The sequence below is a fragment of the Sorex araneus genome, chromosome 10 (assembly GCF_027595985.1).
Source record: "Sorex araneus isolate mSorAra2 chromosome 10, mSorAra2.pri, whole genome shotgun sequence".
Lineage (NCBI taxonomy): Eukaryota > Metazoa > Chordata > Mammalia > Eulipotyphla > Soricidae > Sorex > Sorex araneus.
In genome coordinates, this window is record NC_073311.1 from 42,169,944 (window position 1) to 42,197,638 (window position 27,695).

At 40.3% G+C, this 27,695-nt stretch overlaps 1 protein-coding gene across 2 annotated transcripts in view; it reads left to right on the forward strand.

Annotated features, from left to right (window-relative positions):
* The first annotated feature begins 14,921 nt into the window (after positions 1-14,921).
* NR1H4 (nuclear receptor subfamily 1 group H member 4) overlaps positions 14,922-27,695 on the forward strand; it is a 70,483-nt gene continuing 57,709 nt past the window's right edge. For both annotated transcript variants that reach the window (XM_004602762.2, XM_004602763.2), the window contains exons 1-2: positions 14,922-15,030; positions 26,783-27,151. In XM_004602762.2, coding sequence (XP_004602819.2) covers positions 14,922-15,030; positions 26,783-27,151 — 478 coding nt within the window. The remainder of the gene's footprint in view (positions 15,031-26,782; positions 27,152-27,695) is intronic.

The window sequence follows — 27,695 nt, forward strand, 5'->3', positions numbered from 1 at the left end:
GCATTACAGTAGACTGCTTAACTGTGTCTATCCCAGAGGCTCCTTTGTTAGCTAATCAAAACACCCACACAGTGAGTCTCCAGTCAGTGGTCTTAACTCAATGATACAGAATTGAACTTTCATTTAGATAAGAGCTGTCACTGTCACTGCCACTGTCATCCCATTGCTCATTGATTTGCGTGAATGGGCACCAGTAACGTGTCCATTGTGAGACTTGTTGTTACTGTTTTTGGCATATCAAATACGCCACGGGTAGCTTGCCAGGCTCTGCTATGCGGGTGAGATACTCTCTGTAGCTTGCCGGGTTCTCCGAGAGGGATGTAGGACTCGAACCCGGGTCAATCAAGTGCAAGACACATGCCCTACCTGCTGTGCTATGGCTCCAGCCCTTAGATAAGAACATGGTAAATTATTTTCTAAACCTTTGTGTCGATAGGCAAACAGAATCCTTATTTGGGCCATTTCTCCGGAAAGAGCATGCCAAATATCAGAAAATTTGGCAAAACTAAGTGGGAAAAGAATGTAGATCTTTTAATTGAGCCAACCTTTCATTTTTTAGAAAATTGAGATAACATTAGTTGACACAACTCTAAGTATTTTAGGGGTACAAATTTCACACCTCTTTGAAGTATGTTACCACACCACTACCATCAAAGTACCAATATCAATACTTCCCCTTCTTTCCTCCTTCCCTCCCTTCTTTTCTTCCTCTCTCCCCTACTCTTTTCCTTTCCTTTCCTTTCCTTTCCTCCCTCCCTCCCTCCCTCCCTCCCTCCCTCCCTCCCTCCCTTCCTTCCTTCCTTCCTTCCTTCCTTCCTTCCTTCCTTCCTTCCTTCCTTCCTTCCTTCCTTCCTTCCTTCCTTCCTTCCTTCCTTCCTTCTTTCACTGCGTCCTCTACATGCAAAAAAAGTACTCTATCACTGAGCAAGTAAAATACAAGAATGAAAAACGAAGGTGGTTATACATGGATAATATGAGAGACCTGTGATGTGCGTAGAAATATGGCAGAGCTTCATGTGCATGACTTAGTTTAAAAAGATAAGGATGGCATGGGTGTGGGGAGGAAGTGGCCCCAATTCACTACTGGTAGGAATGCTAATTGGTCCAGGTCTATGGGAAGTACCATGTACACTATTCAAAAAACTGAGAATTGGGCTTCTATATAACCCAGCAATGCTGCTTCTTGGTACCTACCCAAAAGTCTAAAAATTCTATTAAGAAAATACATTTGCACTCCGACATTCATTGAAACATTATTCACACTAGCCAAAAATCTGGAAGTAACCCAAGTGTTCAAGAACAGATGACTGGATAAAGAAACTAGGGAATGTATGCACATTGGAATATTACTAGGCTGTAAAAAAAGATGAAATAATGAAATTTGCTACTACATGCATGGATCTGGAGAGTATCATACTGAGCGAAGTTAGCCAGAAGAAAGACAGACACAAATGCTCAAAGGTAACAGAAACTAAGAACTGGTCTTTAGCAGAAAGCTTAGAGGGGATACGAGAGATAAGACAGTATGGATGGGGGACACTGGGACACTGATGGAGGGAAAAAGAAATTCTGATCTAGGTGTAGTTATTGAAGTGTTATGCATGAAACACTATTGTAAACCACAGTGCCTAAAATAAAATGTAGGGGCTGGAGCAAGAGCACAGTGGGTAGGGCATTTGCCTTGCACTCGGCCGACCCGGGTTTGATTCACAGCATCCCATATGGTACCCCGAGGACCGCCAAAAGTAATTCCTGAGTGCAGAGCCAGGAGTAACCCCTGAGAATCGCCGGGTGAAACCCAAAAAGCAAATGAAATAAAATAAAAATAAAATAAAATGTAAATTTTGTTAAATTTAGTAAAAGTACAAGGTTAAGTAAAAGTAGATACACAGAACTGAAATCTTTTTAAAGGCCAGAGAAAATTTATCAGAAGTTACAGAAGATACGTTTGGGTTGAATGTTAGAAAATAATTCCCAATTCTACATTATTGATTTTTGTATATTGTTATTATGAGAATTTTGAGGAGCTGTTCAGCCTATTTATTACAACAGGTTATAAGTATTGACTATAAAATCCAATGGCAAGTTTGTACATTTAAGGTGACAAAAAATTGTGACCCTGAAAATAGCTAAATATATGCTATTAATATAAATAATTCATAAATATAACTATATATATCACTGAGTTTATACATACACTATTCATATCCATACATTGATATTTGAATTTCCTGAGTCCTGAAATAGCTTGTGAGTATAAATGAATTTCCACAAATAGTACCAACCCCACTTTTACTGGACATTCTTTAGGGTTCTTAGATACTGAGCAGAACCCACTTTGCTCTCCCTTACCAAAGTATTTGAAGACTATCTTCACATCTTCACATTATTATAAAGTCTACTCTGGTCAGTTCCTCTACTTTTTGGGTACATGTGGGAATGTAGTGCCTGACTAGTGGACACAATTTATCTGCTGGGCACTTCTCCAGGGTTGATGGCAGTTCTGGCTCCTGCTCTTTCACAACTGACCCAGATAGGCCCCTTTGAGTCCTCTTGGGATCAAAGTCTCACTGTGCTGTGGCAGTTGTTTGAAGGTGAGGAGAGTTGAAATGAGGACTCTCTCCTATGAGCTGCATTCTGTTGGAAGGGTCTAGCTTACACTTAATGTTTCCAGACTTGGGTTTTATTTATAACACGTTAGTTTTTTCACTTTGGACTGGCAGGAAGGCCTCTTGAGTCTAGCACAAGTAGCTGAGACATCTTTGTGACATTAAGAACTGCACATTCCTCTAATGACTGAGTCTTTGCTTTGAAATGAAGATCATGGTCCTGATCTTACTTTGGGGTGGATTTTCTTCCAACAAGTCTCTTGGCTTACTAGACAATTGGACTTTGATCTTGCCATGGTTGATCAAGTGTACCACATGTTTGCATTCTCACCATGGAGTGAGTTTGTATCCTTTTCATAGGAATCTATCTCTCTTTCTCACTCTCTCTTTCTCTCTCCTCTCTTTCTCACCTCATTCTTCCCTCCTCCTCCTCTTCCTCCTCCTCCTCCTCCTCCTCTTCTTCTTCTTCTTCTTCTTCTTCTTCTTCTTCTTCTTCTTCTTCTTCTTCTTCTTCTTCTCCTTCTTCTTCTTCTCCTCCTCCTCCTCCTCCTCCTCCTCCTCCTCCTCCTCCTCCTCCTCCTTCTTCTTCTTCTTCTTCTTCTTCTTCTTCTTCTTCTTCTTCTTCTTCTTCTTCTTCTTCTTCTTCTTCTTCTTTCTTTTCCTTCTCTTCTTCCTTCTCCCATTTTCTTCCTCTCCCTTTTTGATTTCATCAATAAGATTTGCCCTGGAATTTTTCTATCTTAAAATTTCCCCCCTGAAACCATATTTCCCCTAGATACTTTTATATCTCTTAACAATTTTTCAGATTCAAATATCTCTACTCAAGTATCCCAATCTTTGCTTATAACAACTTTCATATTAACACAATTATCTGTATTTATTTGATTGCTTTAAAATGTATCTATCTCTTATTAAGCTTGTTGTAATGAACTATAGAGGCTTTTTCCTATTTTACCACTTTAACTCTAATGATTTAACACATAAATTAGCACAGAACAAGTCTTTAATAAATTTTTCTTGCAATGCAAATTCAGTGAATTGAATGAACAAATTTCCCTGAAGCTAGATTTAGTTCAAATTCATTTCTCTTTAAATTGGGACATTATGCTGAATCAACAGGAAAAAAACAGTGATATAAATAGTAAAGAAGTTCTAATGAAATAAATATTTGTCCAACAAAAATTCTATATTCTCTTCCTGAGTAACAAACATACTTATTTGTAAAAAGAATACAAATAAGTATGAGAACAAGATAAGGATAGTTCAAAATCACATTTAAAAAAAAACCTTGGGAAAGAAGTCTTGAGGGCACACCTTTTTCCTCCTTGACCTTCCAAATTACTTCTTCAGGAAGATAAAAGACAGACTGGAAGGAAGAAGCAAAGGCCTAGAGGTATTTCTAAAAGTGAGCAATACTTCTCTTGGGTTTGGGGATTCTTTCTGTCTATACCAGGGTGAAATTTCAGGCACTTGGGTAAGATTTACATTTCTTTTCTTTTTACCACAACTTCTTTTTTATCCCAAACAAATACATGACCAAATATGTATAACTAAAAATGCAAGTCCCCTAATTTTTTCTTTAAAAAAGGAAAAATAAATATCTTGGTGTGTGGTGGGGTGGGGAAGTGGTGACCATTTCCTGGAATTTTGATCTGCTGACATGATGCCTTCTTAAGAAAATTCCAGTAAGCAGTGGTCTTCAATGACTTTCATCTTTGCAAAAACCTTTAGGAGCAACTTTAGGATCAAGTTTAAAATAGTAAATCACCAATTCCATCTTGCTTAAATTCAAAGTCTTTAACAAAACATGAAATGTTGTTGATTTAACACAGGCTTGAAATGTTATATAAGTTTCAAGTTTACAGTGCTATATAAATATACAATGCTATATAACATCATACCATTCTCTCTATGCGTATATGCCTCACCTACCTACTTCCGAGGTTCTAATGCCATTCATGCCAGCTATCTGACCCCTCTGCTCCCTCCTCCAGCCTCCTTTCATCTTTTCTGGTAAGCACCTTTTAAGTTTTTTGGTCTATCAGTTCTTTTTGTTGTGCTTCATTAATTCATTTGCCTTGTTACAGTTTTCTGTTTCTGGCTAATTTTGTTAAGCATAAGGCTTTTGCATTTATCTATTTCCACCCCCCCATGTGTAAAAGAAATAAAAATGTAACAAAGATATCATCTTGTCCAAATCTTCCAAATGTTTAAAAAAGCAACTTTATGTGGTCCAGTACTTAAACCAAGAACCTCACAAATGCACAGTGAGGGCTCTACCACTGGGTTCCACCTGCAGCCTACTAAATGCTGGCATTCAAATGTACATAGTTGGTGTTTCCCCAGATAAATTAGAAAGTCTCTCTTCTGGAAGCATTTACTCAGGACATTTGTAAGTCCAAAAGAGGTGTAAAATAAGGAAGGTTGAGAACAAATGTGTAAAGACATGCTATGGGAAAATGTTTCCAAGAGAGAACCATTGTATTTTTTAAAATTAGTTTCCCCCCACCTTTCTCTCAGCCACCTCCTCACTCCCTCTATTTGCTTGCCTTTCAGAGTTTTCTCTTGATGACACCCATGGTGGAAGTGCATTTGCCAACAGAGAAGTTTGCATAGGATCCAAAATGAATCTCATTGAACACTCCCACTTATCTGCCACAGATGAATTTTCTCTTTCTGACAATTTTTTTGGTAAGTCGACAAGTTCATTTGGATCAAAGTAAAAGCAAATTGCAACTGGGAAATATAAGAAGGAAAAAAACTGCTTAATGAATCCAACAGAGAGTCCAAAAAGCATTTTTCTTCCTTCTACATGTTCAATAAATGTTAGCTACTTTGCATGCTAAGTGACAGATTGGACCTTGGATTTGTTGAACCTACTGGTCTTCTTTTTTTTTTTTTTATAGATGAGGACTTCAAGACTCAGAGAGCTTTGTGACTTGTCCAAGGTCATAGATAATTAACAGAACTGGGAATAGAAATGAATTCCTGCAATAGGGTTAATCCTAGTATTACAATAGCATGTACTAAAATATGAAATCATGAGTCTTATGGTTTAATATTATACCTATTAAAGGATGAAGTTTCTTAGATTATAGCTGTGCTATAGGTTTCCTTTATACAATTCTTCCATTCCTGGGGGACATATGGCACTGTGTCAAGATTAGTCACTTAAATTGGATTGAGATCAAATTGTACTAAGTTTTATTTTTTGTGGAACTGTAACGAGATGATATCATAAATTGATATATTGCTCTACTTTATGCATTTAGGAAAAACATTTCATTATAAAGCTTTTCAATTGGGAACGTTGCCTAAGAGTCAGCAGGGTGGGACATTTCGGGTGGGACAAGGAAGCTTTCTGTCACTCTTATTTTACTTTTGTATAAGAACCCTGTGAGTAGGTATGGATTGCTCAATTTTCACTCTGGATATTTATCTGGACACTGGTAGATTAAGATAGTGAAAATGCAAACACTCCTAATTCAACAAAATTCAATATGTGAAAGTCTCTGTTCCTGCTTATTTGCAGATGTCCCTGGGAGACATTGATTAATATTCTGCCATTATCTACCAGTCATTAGCACCTTAGAGTATGATAGTTTATCAGACAATTCCCAAAGGGAGGTTATTGTTTGTGTTACTGCTTTACATGTTATACTTACTCCTGCCCACAATATCAGAGCATCTAAGGGCAGAGATAATATTTTATTAATCCTAGTATGTACTTGATAAATAAGAACCAAAGGATACGTAATAGAAAGGAAAAATAAAAAAGATTTAGGGGGAAAAGAGATGCTTATTAATAACTCTCAGAGTGAAAAAAATAGCAGTAATTATTTATGAAAGAAATGTCATTTATCCAACAGTTTTACGTATCTTATTCCAAGGCTTTTCTTTATCTTGTTAATGCTGTTAAATAAACCAGGAGAGTCTACATTTCTGTTGGACACTTAATTGTTTGATTATGGCCTACCTCTAGAGGAATTCTATCTCTACTATGTTATATACATGACAATACAAATACCACTGTATGTGACATATTTTTGTTCTACTCACCGGATCTAGAAGGGTAATTAGAGTCACTGGTGCATACTATAAATAAAGGATATTTTTTCCCAAAAGGTTATTTTTTTCACATAAAAACTTACTTTCCTGGGCCAGGAAGATAGTATGAGATGTTTAAGGTAAGACGTTTATTACATATAGCAAACCCGGGTTTGATCCCCTATGCTGCTTTTAGTCCCCTGAACACGACTGGTAGAAAGTTCTGAGAATAACTGTGCTTTGCCCCAAAACCAAAGTCAAAACCCAAACCAAAATTTCCTTTTCTGTTTTGAACATTTACCGTTGCACATTAAGATCTCCAATCTGAACTTTGGTATCATCATTATGAAACCAATCTATTCAGCGCTGATTTGCACCTGGGGAGAGGAGAAAATCATCAAATGTTTCTTAGGAAGTTGCTCACTTCAAACAAATGCATCAGGGTGAAGACTAACCTCAGTTTTAACTTATGGGCTCAATTAATGGGAGAGCTGAATTATTTTCCAAGGGTTTTTGAACTAGATGACCAAAATCAGTCATCAAGTGTTATGAGAGCAAATGAGATTCATAGTTTAACCTATGGGTAGCTATCATTTCTTCCATCCACATGTTGACACCCGGTTATAAGTCACATGTTGCAATAGATCAGGAAATAAGGTAAGACCTCAGTAGTGGACAGATAATAATTATGAAGATAGATAAAATAATATCATGCTATAAAAATAAAGTGAGATGATATCATACTAACTTGAAGGATGGGCTCCTTCAACAGGTTTAAAAGCCTCTGGAGAAGTGATCGTTGAGCTGAGACCAAAGGATAAGAAGTTAAGAATGGTTGGGGATGTAACTTAGTGGTAGAGCTAGTGGTAGAGCATGTGAATGTATGGAGTCCTTGGGTTCCGCACAAAAATGGTAGAGGGGGCAGGGTAGGAGTCAAAAACATTCTAGGTGGGGATAATAGCAAAAGCAAAAGCCCAAAGTCTGAAATGCACTTGCAATGGTCTTGTCTTCTTATTTTTATGGAAGTCAAGAGAAAAAGTCTATAGAATTATTTGATACCCCACATTTCCATTAACCTAGCATGGGTAAGAAGAGCTTAATAGGTTGGAAACTCCAGAAGCCTATCTAAGTTTTAACATTTGAATCCAGAAACAGTTTACCCTGACAAAAAGTGGTGAGTTGGAATCAACAGTCCTCAACCGGCATGTGAAATGACCAATAGACATGGTCCCCATGCTTGTCTACAGGTTACCATAAGGGCCAAATCCTTAAGGCGTCGGGAAGGTTATGTAAAAACAATTGAACAAATACTGCTGGACATTCACTAATAGACACTGGAGATACCAGTGACCTCTTGAGTGGGCTTCTTGTAAAGTGGGCTATAGGCCCTCTTTTCCCCAAAGCTTAACTTAAGTCTCCACGCGCAGGCAGCTTAGATCAGAAAGTATCTTGGGGACAGAAGAAAGGACCAGGGTGAAGAGAGGGGAAGAAAGGAAAAGCATGAGGAGATGGGTCAGCAAGGTCACTGCTGCAGTCAGTGGAAGCTTGACTCTACTGGGGGCAGCATAAACAATTGTGTGCTAAGGGAGCTGGGACTGACCGTTACTAACTGGATTCTGGCTCCCATTGGTTAAGAGTGGTCCCTGGGGACAAGAACTCCCTTGACCTTCTGGACTATGCTTTTGCAACTCAGTGTGGTATTGGAGAAGTTCTGTGCAAAAAGAGAGGGAGAGAGAGACACCCAAAAAAAGCATGCCATAGAAATGACAGATTGTCAACTGATTTAAGTCTGAACTTGTAGGGGGTCATCTGCCACAGCTACTGCTGAAAGGAACAGTGGGCCAAAGGATGTGACAATCTCACCGAAGTCGGGGAGTGAGTCTGCCACACAGTGACCTCCTGTTAGACTAAGATTTATGGTGGGGTTGGGGGAGTAAGGATGGGCTCTCCAGTTCTATTTTATACACTGATCCTTCTCGCAATGAAGGTAAGAAACTTGGATAAAACGGAATGGTAGAAACGGGGTTAGGATCACTTGGTGATGTGCTTTAGTTTATTCTGCTGACACACCTCCCCGAAAAATCTCTTCCTGAATTTATCCTGTGATAACTCAGTCCTACTTGGTATATGGTGTGATCTCCTTTCCTTAGGGAGATCTTGCAAGCCAGGAAACTTAGTCAAAGATTAATTTACTTGATTAAGAAAGGCTTCTCTGATGAAAGAAGGTAGGGTCTTTGTGTAATTAGTGCACAATAAAAGATGATTATGACAAAGTCCGTAACATTCCATGCTTTGACACAGTGAATAGGTAGGAGGCGATAATTTATTTAAGATAAAAGTGTGCCTCAACAAAAACTTTTCACAAAAACAAATCACAGTGTTTCAAAGACTAAGTAAATTAGAAAGCATCCTAGTCCTAGGACAATGTAAATAAGAGAAGGTAACAGTTTTATGCTCATATAATTCATGTTTCAAGTGACATTGGAAAAGTACACTGAATGTGAATGGAATCAAGGAATGAAACTGAAAGAAAGTCTTGGAGGCAACTGAGGCTCTGAACGTCTGCTTTCTCCCCTGTCAAATGGGACTAGTAATGACACTTGTCATTACTAGAACTGAATGGGTCTTTTGGGAAAGTGGTCCGTAAACTTCAAGGCAGCAAAAACCATTACAATCAATCTAGAGTTTGAAATGTATTTGTCCCAACTTAAATTGTTGCAATGATTAAACACCACTCATTTAAAAAGCAAGTTCTTTTTATCCTAACATTGTTGAGTGCAAAGAATTTTCAAGTAGCCACAAAAACCAACAGTATGTAAATAAGTTTGGGGAGGCTCCAAAGAAAGGAACATATGTTTTTTCTCAACTGAGCATTACAACATTGTTAACAACAGCTAGGGAATTCATGTTTTTATATTGTTTCTACTATTTCACCTAATAGTCTGTCTAAAGCCCCCTTCTGAATGAGACCCTGGCAAGTGAAAGGCAGCACATCTCATATAATTTTATGACCATATTCCATTTCTATCAGCAGTTTCTCATTGCTTTCACTTCTCCCCACTCTTCATGCTCTTTGGCTCCTGGTAGTTTTCTTTTTATTAGAAGATATTAATTTTAGAATCTGTTTTTTGCCTATATATTTTGGTTAAAAGAATCTTCTAGACATTACAGAACTAACCAGATGTTTAAAAATACAATTTATAATCTTGAGAGGTAACTTTAGTGAAATAGTGCTGATATTCGATTTTAGGTATTTTTCCATCTCACCAAACTCAACCTACATGAATATAATTCTGACTTGGTAGGTGAATTAAAACAAAGCTTTTAAGAGATGGAGAGAGACTATCGGATTAGACAAAAAGGAACTTTACTTTTAACAAAATTTAAATACATATCACCATAGTATCTCGCCTGCATGGCAGAGCCTGGCAAGCTACCCACGGCGTATTCAATATGCCAAAGACAGTAACAACAAGTCTCACAATGGAGACGTTACTGGAGCCAGCTCGAGCAAATCGATGAGCAATGGGATGACAGTGATACAGTGATACAGTTTGTGTTGGGGGGAGAGGGATCCAGGGTCATTCCAAAGTTGTGGTCCTGGAGCCACACCAAGTGATACAGAAGTTGGATGTATGGTTCTCTGCGTGGGCTAGTGACACCAGAGGAGGGTGGTCAGGTCCACAAGGTTATCACTAGGGTGCTCAGGAGTCACTGGGGCTTCATCTGATGGTGCTTTGGGAGGCCATGGGATCTGGGGGCATCAAATTTGAGTCATTGTTCAGGGACCTCTGATCCCTGAGCTATCTCCCCAACACCTTCCCACGGTCCTTTATCCACATCTCGTCAAAGATTTCTGTAGTCTCTTAGACTTCTGTTAATTCACCATGGATTGGGTTTTAGCTCTCTCATGATATGAGTCTCAGATTAGATACTCTTGCTAACGAGGTTAAGAAATGGAAGAAGGAGGGGCTAGAGCAATAGCACAGCAGGTAGGGTGTTTGCCTTGCATGGGCCGACCTGGGTTCAGTCCCTGGCATCCCATATGGTCTCCCCAGCACTGGCAGGAGTAATTCTTGAGTACGTGAGCCAGGAGTAACCCCTGTGCATCGCCGGGTGTTGCACCCAAAAAGCAAAATAAAAGAAAAGAAGTGGGAGAAGGAAATGTTGACTGAGCCTTTCCCCTCTAATTGATTGCCGCTTCTTTCAGACAGGCGTAGAAAAAGGCATACACAGAGGAAAGAAATCTAGGCAAGCTGGCCTGCTGCTGGGTGAGTCTATTGCCACCCCAGCCTGGCTCTCAACCACACAGGCTGAGAAACAGACCTCAGGAGACACAGCATAATCAAGCTAAGAATGGATAAGTGCAAAATTGGATGGCAGACATATGCATTTACAGCGATAAAAATAAGTGTGATCGATAGTAGCAGCAGCTTTATTTCTTGATTACTTTCTGCAAGTTGGCTGTCACGTTAAATAATTTAAGATTTGCCATTAGATTTCCTTGGTTCAATCCCTAAGAAGCCACTGATTAATTTTGAGCAAATAAATTGCCAAACTTAATAGAATTCACAGGAGAATGCCTGGCTCACCATTGGTGCTCTGTGACTATTAGTCACAAATATTGATTCTCAGAGCACTCCTGTCACATAGACCCCATGCTATTTATTCACTTTGTTCTGGTGATAACATATTTATATTTAGAGATTCCAAATTATCTGCTTTAGTTTCATATCGAGTAAGTAGGTTTTCACCTATAAGATTTTGAATCAGAAGACTGGAGTTAAAGTCCTAGCTTTATCCCTTACTAACTGGGTGCCTTTAGGGCACATAAACTCACTGAGCTGCCTTTGTAAACCTACAAAATAAGGCAGAAGATAGAGGACCTCATAAATAATACCTCTCTCAATGGGGCAAGTTAGAGCACTGTGATGCTGTATGTCAAGCCACTTTATGAACTTGCAAAGGCTGTGAAAATATCCAGACATAGATGCTATATTTATATAGATCACTTTGCCTTTTAAAACAGTTTTCATCTTTACTATGTGCTGCTTTGCCTTCAAAAGCAGTCCTAAAGGAAAGTAAAACAGGAGTTTTCAGAGATTCAACCATCTGCCAATATAGACAAATGGGACTCTATCTAACTTGAGGGTTAGATAGAGGTCTGGCTGCTTATCCCAGGTGTCAAGTCCAGGTGTGTGGAGTCTTCTTGTTCGAAAGCCTTCTCTTCCAGAGACAGAATGATTTCACTCATCTGTGGGTATAAACAAAAGCATAATATGAGACTAAGACTAATACCCACGGTCAGTAAAAACAAAGGCCAGGAGGACTGGTCCACGGAAACCATGGAAACTTGCCACAAGTGGAAGGGCAAGGAGAGGGCAGTTAGTATGGAGAAGGGACTACTATGATAATCATAGTTGAAAATGATCACTTTGGATGAGAACTGAGAGCTGAAAGTAGGTAAAGGGACATACGTAATAACTTCTCAGTATCTGTATTGCAAACCATAATGCCCAGAAGGAGAGAGAGGAAGAGAAAGAGAGGGAGAGAGAAAGAAAGAGAGAGAGAGATGTCTTCCTTAGAAGAAGGCTGGAGGCAGGGGGTAGGACATGAGGAGGGTGGCCAGAGAGAAACTGGGGACATTGTGGTGGGAAATGTACACTGGTGAAGGGATGGGTATTGGAACATTGTATGACTGAAACCCAATCATGAACAACCTTATAACTGTATATCTCATGGTGATTCAATTTTTAAAAAATTGAAAAATAAACTTTTTTTTTGCTTTTTGGGTCACACCTGGCAATGCACAAGGGTTACTCCTAGCTCTGCACTCAAGAATTATCCCTGGTGGAGCCCAGGGGACCATATGGGATGCTGATCAATTGAACCCAGGTCGGCTGCATACAAGGCAAACACCCTACCTACTGTGCTATTGCTCCAGCCTCCCAAATAAACATTTGTTTTAAAAGTCCTCTTTCCCCAAAATTAAGTCATAGAAATTATTGTGACTCAAAAATATAAATGTAACTAACTATTGTGGAAAACTTTATAAACATAAAATTAAGTTAAAAAATAAAACAGACTAAGGAATTTATGATTTTAAAAAAAGTATGAGTTCAAATCTGAACAACCAGAACTTCCATATAATAGGGGTGAGTAGCCAAGCACTGTGCTAAGCACTTTATAAATAACCTTTTAGCAAACCTTCCTCATAATTCAGTGTGGTTACATGCTAATAAGTCCCACTTCCTTAAGGAAACCAAACTCAAAAAATGGCTCAGAATTTGTTCATGGTCTAAAGATATGTTTTTCAGCTAAAGTTGCTGCAAAATCATCATAGATCAGATGGTTTGAACAAAAGAAAAATTATTCCACAGTTCTGGAAGCTAACAGTCCGAAAGTTAGGCTCCTGAAGAGTCTTCTGACATTCCTTCTGAGGGCTGAGAGGTTTTATTTGTTTATAATCTATTTAAATTATAATATATATAGTTTCAATGGGGTCAGTGTTTATGGTGTTGGTGTACAAAGTTTCTGCATACCGCCCCCCTCCCCTCACCACTGCGCCTTTGTCACTTCTAGTTCACATCTTCATTCTTCCTCACCTTTCCCCACACTGCTTGGTAATTTGAACTTTATAATCCAAGGTCAAGGGTTTGTTATTGCTTGGTACTGTCTATTCCCTTGCTTTGTCCCTTCATTCACCACAGATGAGCGAATTCATGTACTCTTCTCCCTCAGACTTTTTTTCCTGAACATCATTTCCTTTAGTTCCATGCACATTGCAGCCAGCTCCAAGATTTTATCTTTTCTTACAGTCCCTAGTGTTCCATTGTGTGTCTGTGTGTGTACACATATATACCACAACTTCTTTATCCATTCACCTGTCATTGGACATTTGGCCGAGTTCCATATCCTGGCTATTGCACTCAGCACTGCAATGAGCATAGGTATGCTTATATCTTATGAAATTAATGTTTTTTTTATGTTTGGGGGGTAAATGCCAAGAAGTAGAATCTCTGGGTCATACTGGAGTTCTATTCTTACTCTTTTGAAAAATCTTCGTACTGTTTCCATAGAGACTGAATTAGATGACATTCCCACCAATAGTGAGAGTGGGTCCATTTTTCATGCATCCCCCCACCCCCAACCCTGGTTGCTTATAGTCTTTGGTTAGGTTTTACTCTCACTGGTGTAAGATGATATCTCATGGTTTGGATTTACATTTTCCTGATATTATGTAACAATTAACATGACTTAAATGCTTTATAGATATCTGCATGTCTTCTTTAGGCAAGTGTCTCTATCACATTCAAGAAAGTTTGACCCTGCCCTATTTGGTTGGTGGGTAGATGAAGAACTTTTCTGAGCGTCTATACACATTGTCTTCCCTGTATGTGTGCCTGTGTCTGTGTATTAGGACTGCAAAGTTAATTTACTTGTATGAAAACCCTGCGTCTCCAAATAAGGTGACATTCTGAGCTACTGGGCATGGGGTAGAATGTCAACATACCAGCTTTTGAGGGAGGTAATTCAGTCTGTTATGCTGGATATAAAGCAGATTAGTTATTGTCCAAACCACTCACTCTTAAGCACTTTACTTATCATGATTTTTTGAAGGCGGGCCTCTCAGTCAGTGCTCAGGAAGCCTGGTCACTTCATGGGCAATTCTTGGTCAACCAGACCAGTGGCTCAACACAAGAGTCCCAAACTCTGATTTGCCCAGGCCTGGTGGTGATTCTACGGGCCACCCTTGTGGTGCTGGACTCTCCAAGGCCACACATAGGGAGTCTCAGGGAGACCCAGAGCTGCACCTGGCAATGCTTGGGCTACCATGTGGTGTCAGGGATCGAATCCTGGATTAGGTGCTTGCTAGGCACAAACCCTAACCACTGTACTATCTCCCACCCATTCAGCTTAATGCTTTAATGATTCCTGACATTGCCCAGTGATACTACTCAGAAGCTTTCTGAGTAGAAACAAATGTCAAGATCTTAGAACATGGCACTTGACCCCCAAATCCACTTTCAGGGCCACGAAGCAGAAACTTACCCTCTAAACGTTCTTCACCTGGGAGAGGGCTCCCCAAATGTTTATCTAAGAGACTGGTTTCCAGCTTACTAGGCAATTTGGCATCGAGGACTTTTCTCATAAACATTTACAAATATTCTGCTCTGTACTGAAGTTAATCAGTAAACCACACAACCTCTGGCCTCTGTCACTCCTTACCTAGTCTCATTTTCAGTTGCTGGGAATAAGCTAAGCATGGTAATGCAGTTTCAGGAGTTAGATAACCCAATCCAAAATAGCCTTTACCATAGCCACCCAGACTCTGGATTTCTCATGGAAATGATGAGTCTGAAGCCTTCGAAAGGTAGGACGCTGTTCCCGGGTGCTCTGTGTTGGGCTTCAGCCACTTGGCTAAGGAAATGTGGGGGACTTGAGTTTTGTTTTTTTCTTTAATTTCTGCTGTTTCTGTGCTGCTCCCAGTGGTGCTCAAGGCTGACTCCTGACTTGGCACTCGGGGATCATGCCTGGTGGGGCTCAGGAAACAAACTGGGGTGCTGCTGTGTTGCAAAGCAAGCACTGGTCCTGCTGTCCTGATGTTTGAGGGAATAACATCTCTGACAGGGATAGCTCAGTCAAAGCCATAAGACCAAGGCGAGGTGATTGTGACTGGGATGAGGCACTGCAGAGGCGAAATTTTTTTACATTATAAAATGCCTCTGTAACACTTAAAAATTGTTTTTTTTATTAAGGTGCTATAATTTGAAAAGCTATTGATGAAAATGTTTCAGGTATACAATGTTCCAATACCAACCCATCATCAATGTTAACCTCCCTCCACCAATGTCCTTAATTTCCCGCCCCCTCCCCCCACCACCTGTCTCCATGGCAGGCTCTTTTTATTAATGTAGTATGGCTTACAATAACTTTACTAATTAAGGTTTTACGAGGTGAGTTTTATAAGGTCTTACAAGTGTGTATTTCTTTGGGATGAAACCTAAATACGCTTTTCCTCAACGTTCTTATAGGATGTTATATAAAATTAGCACATTCTCCCCTTGCCCCCAAGCTAAATACTAGGCAGTTCTAACATGTGCACACTTGGAACGGTATTTTATAACAGTGTGAAACAGTATTTTATAACAGTGTTTAAGGCAATGTTTTCAAAATGGCAAAGATCAGATCCCAGTGGTCATGGAATCTATTCTGTGACTCGTGACCAGCGTTATAAACTAGGCTCGGCACTAGAGCAATAGTGCAGCCTGCAGAGTATTTGCCTTGCATAAGGACAACCCAGATTCATTGGCACTCAATGTATTGGCATTCACATAGATTCTCTGGCACTCTGTACAGTCTCCTGAGTCCTGTCAGGAGTGAGCCCTGAGTGCAGTCAGGAGTAAGCCCTGGGTACCTCAAAACAAAATCTAAAAATAAAAACTAGGATAAAGGAGGGGGGGGAAACTAGGATAAAATAGAAGAAAATAGATGTTTTTAAATGTCAACCTATATTTCAGATAGTGCAAATAAGTGTTATTTCATGGAAATTTTGTTTCCGTTATTCTTGTGTATGTATACAGGGGTCATGATATAAGATGCATTCTGAAGTATGGGTTGTGCTGAGTAAAACAGGGACTGAGAAACATTAGTGTGCTGACAGTTTCACAGCCAATTTCTCCTGACACTTTATGGAAAAGCAGATAAGTAAGAGTTTAGCATAAGACAGAGACTACTTATTTTTCTCAAAGTGCACTAGATTATAATTCAAGCATAGACTACATGAAACCATTTTTATGATATTTTGTACAACAGAATCTTATCCTTTAAGTGCCCAACTATAAGAGAAATGAATGATTTGGTAATAATTACTATTTTGAACTTATTTTCAATCATGAACTTGACAAACCACCATTTGGTCCCAATGTGATATTTAATGGTGTCTCCCACTGTATTTAGAAATGGAAATTAATTGAGAGCTGGGGAAAAAATTTCTGTTCATTTCAGTTTCACAAACATTTTTAAACATTGATGCTGTTTCAGACTTGTGCAAGAATCCAAGAATGGGGCAAACAGGGAATCTGGTCCCCTGAGGAGTTTACAGACTAACCATAACAATAACAAAACTGCAATCATTGTTTCTGTGGTATCAAGCATGACATAGTTTAGATTGATTGCTCTTGATTTCTCTTTGCTGCAACCTCTCACATATGGATGGTCTGATTCTATTTTATAAAGGAAAGGCACAGAAGCTTAAAGACACCGGGTGTCTTTCCCAAGCTCATGCATCTAGTCGGCTGTGGGAGAGAGTTGAATCCAGGCTTGCAATAATAGGGCCTTCCTGTCTGTCTTGAACTTCAAGTTCCTTGTGGAAGGCAGGGCTGTCTGGCAAAAGGATCATGCTTGTTTCTCCTAACTGCAGCAGCGGAGGTGTAGACAGAAGGTTAGGGAGATTCATTCTGCCTTGGGGAAACTGGGATAGGCCTTCCAGAGCCAGCGGGTTCAGCTGACCTGTTAGGGAGAGACACCAGCATCCCAAGGGCCTGGCTCAGAGCAGAGCAAACTACTTCACAAAAGCAGTCAGATCACAGAATGAAGAAATCCTGCCCCCTTAGGAAATAAAGGAAGACAGAGAGGCTGAGTGTCCATTCATGAGACATTTCAACACACATTCATCAAACATTTACTCTGCTTAGCATTGTGCGAGGGATGGGAAACTGGATCCGATCTGAATCGTCTCTTAGGCTCATCAGAAAATACCTGTGAGGTGACGAGCAAGTGTCCTTGTTACATGATGAGTCTGATTCTCATGCACTCGTTGGATTTGTGACTTCAGAGAATTGTGCGGTCTGATCTAGTACTCGGTCACCAGCCACACGTGGCCACAGTTCGATTATTACTTAAGAGTCAGTGCCATTTAAAATTAGGTTTATCATATTTCGAGCACTCGGTGTACTCATGCGGGGAGTGGCTACTTTATTGGTAAGTAGAGAACATGTCCTTCATCCAGAACATCCCTGTAAATGGCACCCAGTAAAGGACAACCCAAGAGAATTTGGTTGCCTTTTTAGGGAGCAAGCCCTGAGCATCACTGGGTGTGGCCCCCAAATATAAAAATAAATAAAAATTAAGAGTAAATTTAAAAAGTCTCTTTTTACTAACATCTCATTTTAAAACTTGTTGTATTAAAGTACCCAAATCATTCTGTGGCTTGATAGACTGATTTTAAAAAGTCACAAGTCCAGATTGTAATATACGAATGTACAGTCCTCTGAAACTATACTAAAGTAGAAATAAACTTACATTTTTAGAAAGCATATAAAGCTCTGTGATCTCTATTTCTTATTCTCTGTTTGAAAATTCCTTGTTTGCATGGCTTTGTCCCAACATAACAGTCCCTGCCCTGGTCACCCACAACCACCCCACCAGCTTCATGCCCCTATCCCAATACAACTGACTCTGGGACCTTTTCTATCCATTTTCTATCTTGCACACCCTTGTATCTTTTAAGTCAATATAAATAATCTGGCAAAGAGCAAGCATTCAATCTGCTTTTGTAAGTCAAAGAAATATTTGTGACTTTTATCATCACCGTTCGAACAGGCCTCATGCATGAATGTACTGGCAGAGGAACCCAGGTGTGTGTAATCCCATCAACGGCCAACATCCAGAGAGAGACTTAAAAGCAAGCTCTCAGAAGCGATATCTTTAGCCTTCTTCTCCCTCTGGGAGAAACTGGCAGTCTTCTGAGAGTTTCCTGCCCACATGGGACAGCCTTGCAAGCTTCCCATGGTGTATTCATATGCAAAATCCAGTAACAAGCTGAATCTCATTCCCCTGACCCTGAAGAGCCCCCAGTGCAACATCCTTAGGAGGGCCGAGTCGAGATGGACTTCTAAGATCTCAAGGAAAGGATGAAATGAGATGTTACTGAGCCCGCCTGAGAAATCGGTGATTAACGGGATTTCGTGATTTTATCATCAAAATAGACCAATAGGCTATAAGCTACTAATTGGCTATTCATAATCATTCACATCAAGATTTTGCCAGCTTCTCCTTTAAAAAATTATTATAGTTAATGTGGTTACAATGAAGTTATTAAGGTTTATTTTATCAGTGTACAAAATGATTGCTACTCCCCCCAATCTCCAATGTGCCTGCACCCCTCTACCAGTGGTACTCTGTCACCTCTATTCTCTCCTTATCTCCACCCCCACCTTCCCACTACGTAGTAAATGGTGTATTCCAATGTCAAGGGTTTGTCATTGTTTGCCAGGTTCTTTAGAAAACAGACATGTCTTATAGAACTCAACTTATCCAATTGTATGTTAGATTTGAACTACCTCTGAGAGAAAAATGTGCTGGACAATTGTTCAACATCTTATAGAAAAATGTGTTGGACAATTGTTCCAAGTCTCACAGTTCGTAGTGGAAGTTGTACTTGTTTCTTCATTTGGGGCAATTTTGGCCGTGCTGTTTTATAATTGTAAGTTTCCTGTGTATTTGTCATCTCTGTTCTGTGTGGGGATTGAGTGAACACACTATGAAGATCTAAAAAAGATCTAAAAATAGATTTGGCAATGGAAACATTATTGAACATATATTTTGTACTCTCCTCATAGTCATACCTTTTTTTGTTTTCATGTAATATTATTTATGTCTTTGTGATGGGCTGGAGCGGTAGCACAGCAATTGGGCGTTCGCCTTTCATTTGGCCAACCCGTGTTCGATTCCTCCGCCCCTCTCGGAGAGCCCGGCAAGCTACCGAGAGTATCACGCCCGCAAGCTACCGAGAGTATGGAGCTTATACGGGAGAGCCTGGCAAGCTACCCGTGTGTATTGGATATGCCAAAAACAGTAACAATAAGTCTCTCAATGAGAGACATTACTGGTGCCCACTTGAACAAATCTATGAGCAACGGGATGACAGTGACAGTCTTTGTGAAAGTTTTCTGTTATAATAAGCTGATCTCAGAGAGTGATATGATAGGATATTATTATCTAACTTAAGCTGGGGCTCCATTGGATTTTGTAATTATGAAAATTTTTTTCTCTGTTGCAAGAATGCTCAGAGATCTAAAAATCACCATGTAAGGAAAAAAAGTATATATTTCTTAGATTCTTAGATTCCACATAATTCAAATTTGATCATTAATTGACCTCTGGAAAGTTGCTTAAGCTTACTTGATAAATTAGTGAAAAGGAACTAGGGTAGAGGGGCAGAGACAGAGCATTGATTAGGAACAATGTATGTTGGACAATGAAATGAAAGTATAAATGTAAATGTAACTACTGTTTTAACTATATTTAAATATCATTGCAATCATATTCAATCCAAAAAATTTTAGTCATATTATGAAACAAATCACGATTTTGTTTTGTCTTCTTTTATCTTTTCTAAAATAACTCCATATTTCTACATTTTTCCACTTTTTGGTCCATTGTCAAAATTTCTGTCTTTCATATATACTAATTTTGTGGCCATTATGTGGATAAGTTGAGTATGAAAGAAAGGAAATCAATTTTTTCACTGAGGTTGTATAATTTTTGTTCTGTTAATCATTTCCTGGATCAATGCAGACACATTCTTTGCAGCAAACATTTAATATTAATGCACTTCACTTTACTACTGTAGAAATGCCTTGGAGGTTTTACAGGTGAAAAAGAACTATAGGGCCTGAGCAATAGTACAGCCAGTAAAGTGCTTGCCTTTCATGTGGTTGACCCAGGTTTGATCTCCAACATCCATATGGTTCCCTGAGACTGCCAGGTGTAACTCTGAGCACAGAGTTACGAATAATTCCTGAGCACTGCTGGTTGTGGCCCCTAAAAAACAACTAAGAAAACTTACAGAACCCGGGATGTGGCTCAGTGGTAGAGCAACTACAGTGCATGTATTGAGACCCTCAGTTCTATCCCAGCATCAAAAATAAATAAAATGAGAGATCTGGAGAGAGAGAGAGAGAGAGAGAGAGAGAGAGAGAGAGAGAGAGAGAGAGAGAGAGAGAGGGAGAGAGAGAGAGAAAGGCAGAGAGGAGGGGAGAAGGGAAGGAAGGAAGGAAGGAAGGGAGGGAGGGGGGAGGGAAGGAGGGAGGGAGGGAGGGAAGAAAGGAAGGAAAGAAGGAAGGATGACCCACTTACGAGAGGAGTGTGAGAAAGCAAAATGAATCTACAAGTGCCTGGGAAGGTGCTAGAAAACTACCAAAGTTTTCTGATTGTAATGTCACTGTCATCCATTGCTCACCGATTTGTTCGAGTGGGCATCAGTAATGTCTCTCATTGAGAGACTTATTGTTACTGTTTTTGGCATATCCAATACGCACAGGTAGCTTGCCGGGCTCTACCATGCGGGCTCCATACTCTCGGTAGCTTTCCGGGCTCTTCGAGAGGGGCGGAGGAATCAAACACGGGTTGGTCGAGTGAAAGGTGAAAGCCCAACCACTGAGTTATCACTCCAGCCCTCTGATTGTAATAGTCACAATCAATCAATCAATCACAATATCCCGTTAATCACCGATTTCTCGGGCGGGCTCAGTAACATCTCATTTCATCCTTTCCCTGAGATCTTAGAAGTTTATCTCGACTTGGCCCTCCTAACGATGTTGCACTGGGGGATCTTCAGGGTCAGGGGAATGGGATCCAGCTTGTTACTGGATTTTGCATATGAATACACCATGGGAAGCTTGCAAGGCTGTCCCATGTGGGCAGGAAACTCTCAGAAGATTGCCAGTTTCTCCCAGAGGGAGAAGAAGGCTAAAGATATCACTTCTGAGAGCTTGCTTTTAAGTCTCTCTCTGGATGTTGGCCGTTGATGGGATTACACACACCTGGGTTCCTCTGCCGGTACCTTCATGCATGAGGCCTGTCTGAACGTGTGGAGAGGGGCCTCAGGCATGGCTGTAGCTAGGTTCCAGTGGTCTTCAGCCGCCAGGAGCTCTGCTCAGATTGGGGAGGGAAGCTGGAGCCCATCCCCTCCGAGGGGCCCCGGGGAAGACAGCCAGGCGTGGGGGCAAGAGACTCTCTGGCAGAGAGTCTCAGAGATTTTAATAGTAAGAATAATAATACCAGCCACGGTTTGAGTGCTGAGAATTCTACGCATATCAAGTGTAAAGATCCACAACCCCCTAGTGGACAATTCCAAAAATTTTGAAAACGAAATATTCTTCCTAAAGTTTGACACAAACTTACTTTGGAACAAAATAAAATTTGGGGCCAAAGAGAGCGGTGCCTAGTGGTTGGGCACATGCTTTGCATGCAATGAAATGCAACTTCGAACCCTAGTAGCACCACGTGGCCTCCTGAACACTACTGGATGTGGCCCTGGTGGGCCTGGAAGCCCAACATCTTGAGACCCTAGCACTGAACTGCCTGGTTCAATTGGCAGATTATTGCTGGGAGCAACCCCCAGCCCCTTGAATACTGATTGGGAGTACTGCCAACACCACCACACACACACAACCACACACACACACACACACACACACACACACACATATACCATAAATAAATAAACAAAATCTGATATGAGGTTATTTCCTAGCCTTGATGTATTTCTTTTGGAAATATATGAATTTCCATATATTTCACTGTGGAAAATACTGCTGTGTTTGACTCTGGGCTCCATTCCAGACGGTACTATGGAGGAATTACACTATATGCTGCTCCACAAGCCACAAATATCCCCAACTCATGGAACCCCAGAGACTTGAGATGAGGAACTGTGCCTATGTGTTATTTCATTTGAGTCCCTAAAATTGGATTTTCATATCAAATTTGCTGCTGTAACAACTGGAGTTTGTCAAAACTTTAATTTGCTTTAAATATTGCTATTAATAAGCTATAGAGTTCAAATTTTAGTCTAGAATTGCCTGGTTTGAAAAATCAAACACATATCCCTACTCTCCTATAATTTTATTTTGCCTGTGAATCATGCACAATGTAATTATTTACATTTCTAAATTGCCACAGTGTATTTTCTAGGAAAATAAAAGTATTTACCCGACCCGATAACATTTATTATTTAGAGGCTTTCTAGGTCAGGGGCTTACTTCATAGTAGGAATAGTAGCTATTATTCCTATTTTGATGCCAACTACAATTTACTGAACACTTATTGTGTGTCAAAATTTAGCAAAAAACTTTGTTCTAAAGTTTGTAGTATGCAGCTTGGTAATTATGCTTTAAAATACTGATTGCAAACTGGAAAAGATATATGCACATCTATGTTCATTTCAGCGCTAAGTCCAACAGCGAGGAGATTAAAAACATACAGTATCCAGTCACAGATGAATGGATAAAGAAGTTATGATATAAAAGAGACTTAATGGAATACTATGCAGCTATACGAACAGATGAAATCTTGTGGCTTGCTGCAACTTGGGTGGAACTGGAGGACATTATGTTAAACAAAATTAGTCAAATTAGAGAAAGTCAAATACTGGACAATTTCACCCATCTGTGGTATACAAAGAAGAAACAAAACAAGGAAATAATATTAAATAACAAACTCTTGGTCTTGGGCTACAAAACTGAAGTTACCAAGCAATGGGGGAAGGGAACTGAGGAGTGTGGGGAGAAAGAGGCAGATGTGACATAAAGACATTGGTGGGGGTGGGGTGGGAGAGGAACTTTCATGATTATGAAAGTGAATTCATTTTTTATATCAAAACCACGAATATGAATACTATTGTAACCAAGTTACCTAAAAAAACATGTTATCAAAACACTGTAGCACTGTAGCACTGTGGTCCCGTTGTTCATCGATTTGCTTGAGCGGGCACCAGTAACGTCTCCATGGTGAGACTTGTTGTTACTGTTTTTGGCATATCGAATACGCCACGGGTAGCTTGCCAGGCTCTGCCGTGCAGGCAGGATACTCTCTGTAGCTTGCCAGGCTCTCCGAGAGGGACAGAGGAATCGAACCCAGGTACGTTGTGTGCAAGGCAAATACCCTACCCGCTGTGTTATCGCTCCAGTCCGTTATCAAAACAAAGGTTTAAAAAATACTGAATTGCACTTTTGAAGTTGCTAAGGGAGCAGATCTTAAAAATTCCCACAGACAGAAATTAATATTAGCATATGAACCTATGGTGATCACTTTATGCGGTGGCTAGGTAAAATAGAGGGCAAGGGGAGTAGACTCAAGGAAAGAGTACTGTCACTTCTCTGCTGGACCCACCTCGGCCACCAGTGCTCAGGAGTTGGCTGCCTTGGATCAGGACTGGCAAAGTCAGCTACAGGCATCTACACAGCATGGGCCTCTTCACTTCCTGCTGGCCCCACAAGGCTGGCACCCACTTGTTCTACAGCCTGCGGTAGACGACCCCGTCACCAGCTCGGGGAGCCATGGATTCAGGCTGGAGAAAGGAATTGCTCCTTGCAGGAAAGAGCGAGTCAGTCCTCACCTCAGCACGGGCATTCTGGGTGCACCACCTTCTCTCACAGTGAGGAGGTAAAATTGTGAAGCAAGATAGTTTATTCATCATCCCGTTGATCATCGAATCTCTCAAGTGGTCTCAGTAACGTCTTCATTCGTCCAAGCCCTGGGATTTTAGAAGCCTTTCTCTACTCGTCCTTCCAACAATGCCGTACTGGAGGCTCTTTCAGGGTCAGGGGAATGAGACCCAGCTTGTTACTGGTTTGGGCATATTAATACACTGTGGGGACCTTCCGAGGCTGTCCCATGTGGGCAGGAAACTATCTTCCTGCCCAACATAGTTTATATTGTATGAAACTTCCTTAGAAAGAGGTGAGGGGAAAGAGAGGGAGTACACATTCGAGAGAACACAACTTCTTCAGAGTGGAAAAAGCCAGCAAAGGGACACGGAGACATGTAAGTGAGATAATATATTCAAGGGAGAACATGGGCTTGAAGAGAAAGCCCCAAATAGCTTTGGGGAGGAACTTTTACACAATTTCCCCATGCTTTTTTTTTTTTTTGAGCTTTGCTACATAGAAGTTAATCTGGGCATTGTCACAAGAAAGTCTTGCAGTATTGTTGGTCTTCTCACAGTGTCATCCCTTATACTGTCGATGGTCCCTTTGTAATCTCATAGATTTTTCCATAGTTCCTCCTTTTCTTTTTTTTAATTTTATTTTATTTTTTATTTATTTATTTTTTTATAATTTATTTATTTTTAATTAGTGAATCAACGTGAGGGTACAGTTACAGATTTATACATTTTTGTGCTCATGTTTCCCCCATACAAAGTTCGAGAACCCATCCCTTCACCAGTGCCCATTCTCTACCACCAGTAAATCCAGCATCCCTCCCACCCTCCCCAGTCCCGTCTCCCCCCACCCCACACTGCCACTATGGCAGGTTATTCCCTTTTGATCTCTCTCTCTGATTAAGTTCCTCCTTTTCTGAGGGGTCCAAGCCTTCTCTTGGTGGAGTTGTGGATTTCTGCTCTGTGTAGTGCTTCAGTTTCTCCTCTCCAAAAGAAGTCGGGATTTGCATGTCAGAAGGATGTGGTTTCCACTTCTTTGTGCCACTTCAGGGCAATCTCAAGTGTTTATTGTTTTTCAAAACTATATACCAGGACTCCCCTACCTCTCTACCTGCAACATGGAAACGTATTGTGCACCAGAAACTTAATACAATGTTGCATGTCAATTACACCTCACCTGAAAGCCTCTTGTATTAAAAAAAAAAAACACTCTTGACAAACATTATCTCATCTAGTCCTTACATCCACAAATGAGGAAGGTATAAAAATACTCCCATAAAATAATACTTTCTTTGTCTTAAGAAGAGAAAACTAAGAGATGTTAAATAAACTCCAGACATTTTATTCCTCACCCACACTTCCCCAAAGTGTCTGCTTTCGAATGATTAAAATAACATATACATAACAAAAAAATCACAATCCTATACTCTCTCACCCTGAAAGCAGAGCTTCCCAAGGCTGCATTTGAAAATCAAATTTGCATCGAATTTTGTGCACTTGCCTTGCTATACACACATGTGCATGCAGGCACACAGTGCACATAGGGTCAGAGCACAGTCATACATGGGAAACTACCTTAGATGGAGTTGATCCTGTTTCAATCCTTCTTGCCACGTAGGGTCCCCTTAGGCTTACCAGGAATGATCCCTGTGCACAAAATCAGGCATAAGCCCTGAGCAGAGCTGGGTGTGGTCCCCCAAACAAAAATAAATCCGCAGATATTTTATTCTAAAGTTTATTTTTTTCAAGTAACACCATATCATGAAAACCTTTCCATATCAGCATATATTGGTCTAAATCACTAATTCACAACTGCATGGTGATATGATTTATGAACCATTTCTCATTTTTATGAATATTGATGCTGTAAATAAAACTTTTACACAATTTTTTTAACCAATGAAGGCTATCTTTAAAATTAATTTTCTAGCAATGAAACTGCTGGGCTAAAATAGTACTTGAATTTTAAATGCTAAGCCATATTGTACTCTGCCAAAATGCCTCTTTTCTCAAGAGGGTGAAATTTGAGAAAGATGCATTTGAGAAGGATAACACAGTTTTTATTTTATAGTTTCAACTGAATTATTTAAGCTACTTATGGCCAAGAGTGAGCACATTTTTGTATGTCCACAAGCCACTTACAATTTGCATTTCTAAAAACCTTTCATTTGTGTACTTGATCTATTGTGAAATATTGATTTCTTTCTCCACAGTGAGTCATTTAAAAATATTTCTTTCAGGGGGGAGCTGGAGTGATAGCACAACGGGTAGGGCATTTGCCTTGCACACGGCCGACCCGGGTTCAATTCCCAGCATCCCATATGGTCCTCTGAGCACTGCCAGGAGTAATTCCTGAGCTCAGAGCCAGGAGTAACCCCTGTGCATAGCCGGGTGTGACCCAAAAAGCAATAAATAAATAAATAAGATATTTTTTTTAAAAAATCCTGATTTTTCCATGTTTTGTGTTCTCTGATTGAACATTTAGTACGTTGTCTGTTGCAGCTATTTTCTGAGCTTTTTATCAGTTAATTATTCTTTCATAACTGTGAAGATAAAGTTGTTGATTGTATGTTGTGAAGTATTTCCATCCTTTCTTAGGGCCCACTCCTCCCTCCCTCCCACTTAGCTGCTCTCAGCTCATGGAAGGATGCTAAGGCCAGATGTGCTTTCTCTGCAGGTGTGCTAACAGAGCAAGCCGCGGCCGCTCTCGGACAGCCCCTGGACGTGGTGGAGCCCTACTCCCAGTACAACAATGTTCCGTTTCCCCCAGTTCAGCCACAGATTTCGCCATCCTCCTACTATTCCAACCTGGGTTTTTACCCCCAGCAGCCGGAAGAGTGGTACTCCCCAGGAATCTATGAACTCAGGCGCATGCCCTCCGAGACGCTCTACCCTGGAGAGACTGAGCTGGCAGAGATCCCCGTCACAAAGAAGGCCCGGATGGGGGCCTCGGCGGGGAGAATCAAAGGGGATGAGCTGTGTGTCGTTTGTGGGGACAGAGCATCTGGATACCACTATAACGCTCTGACCTGTGAGGGGTGCAAAGGTAAGCGTCTTTCCATGGGCAGTTTTCTTCCTTTAAAGTTTAATCTAGTAGTTGCTGAAATCCCTTGAACCAGATTATTCTCTTTTCTTATGCATCATTTCTCATTTTCTACCATGGTCTTACCCTTGCCCATTTCACGACCTTTGCTGAGATGTCATTGATCCCAAAGAGACATCTGTTAAGTGCATTTGACTTGGCTGTGAATAGGAAAATTACAAATAACTTGTTCCTGTTTACTACCACACATAGTTAGAAGTAATTCATAATTGTGGGTTTTTATGCTTTAAAAAAAAATAAAGAGAAACTGGGCTAGAGATGTGGCTTAGGGGTAGGTCTTGCCTGTATGGACTTTAGGTTCAGTGATTTCTGTATCAAGAAAAGAAAGAAACATAAACAAACATGGAAAATGGTGAACTCATCTTTTAAAAAATTAATATGAAGGGGGCTGGAGAGAGAGTACAGCAGGTAGGGTGTTTGCCTTGCATGGGACTGATCTGGGTTGGATTATCACCATCCCATATGGTCCCTGAGTACCACAAGGAGT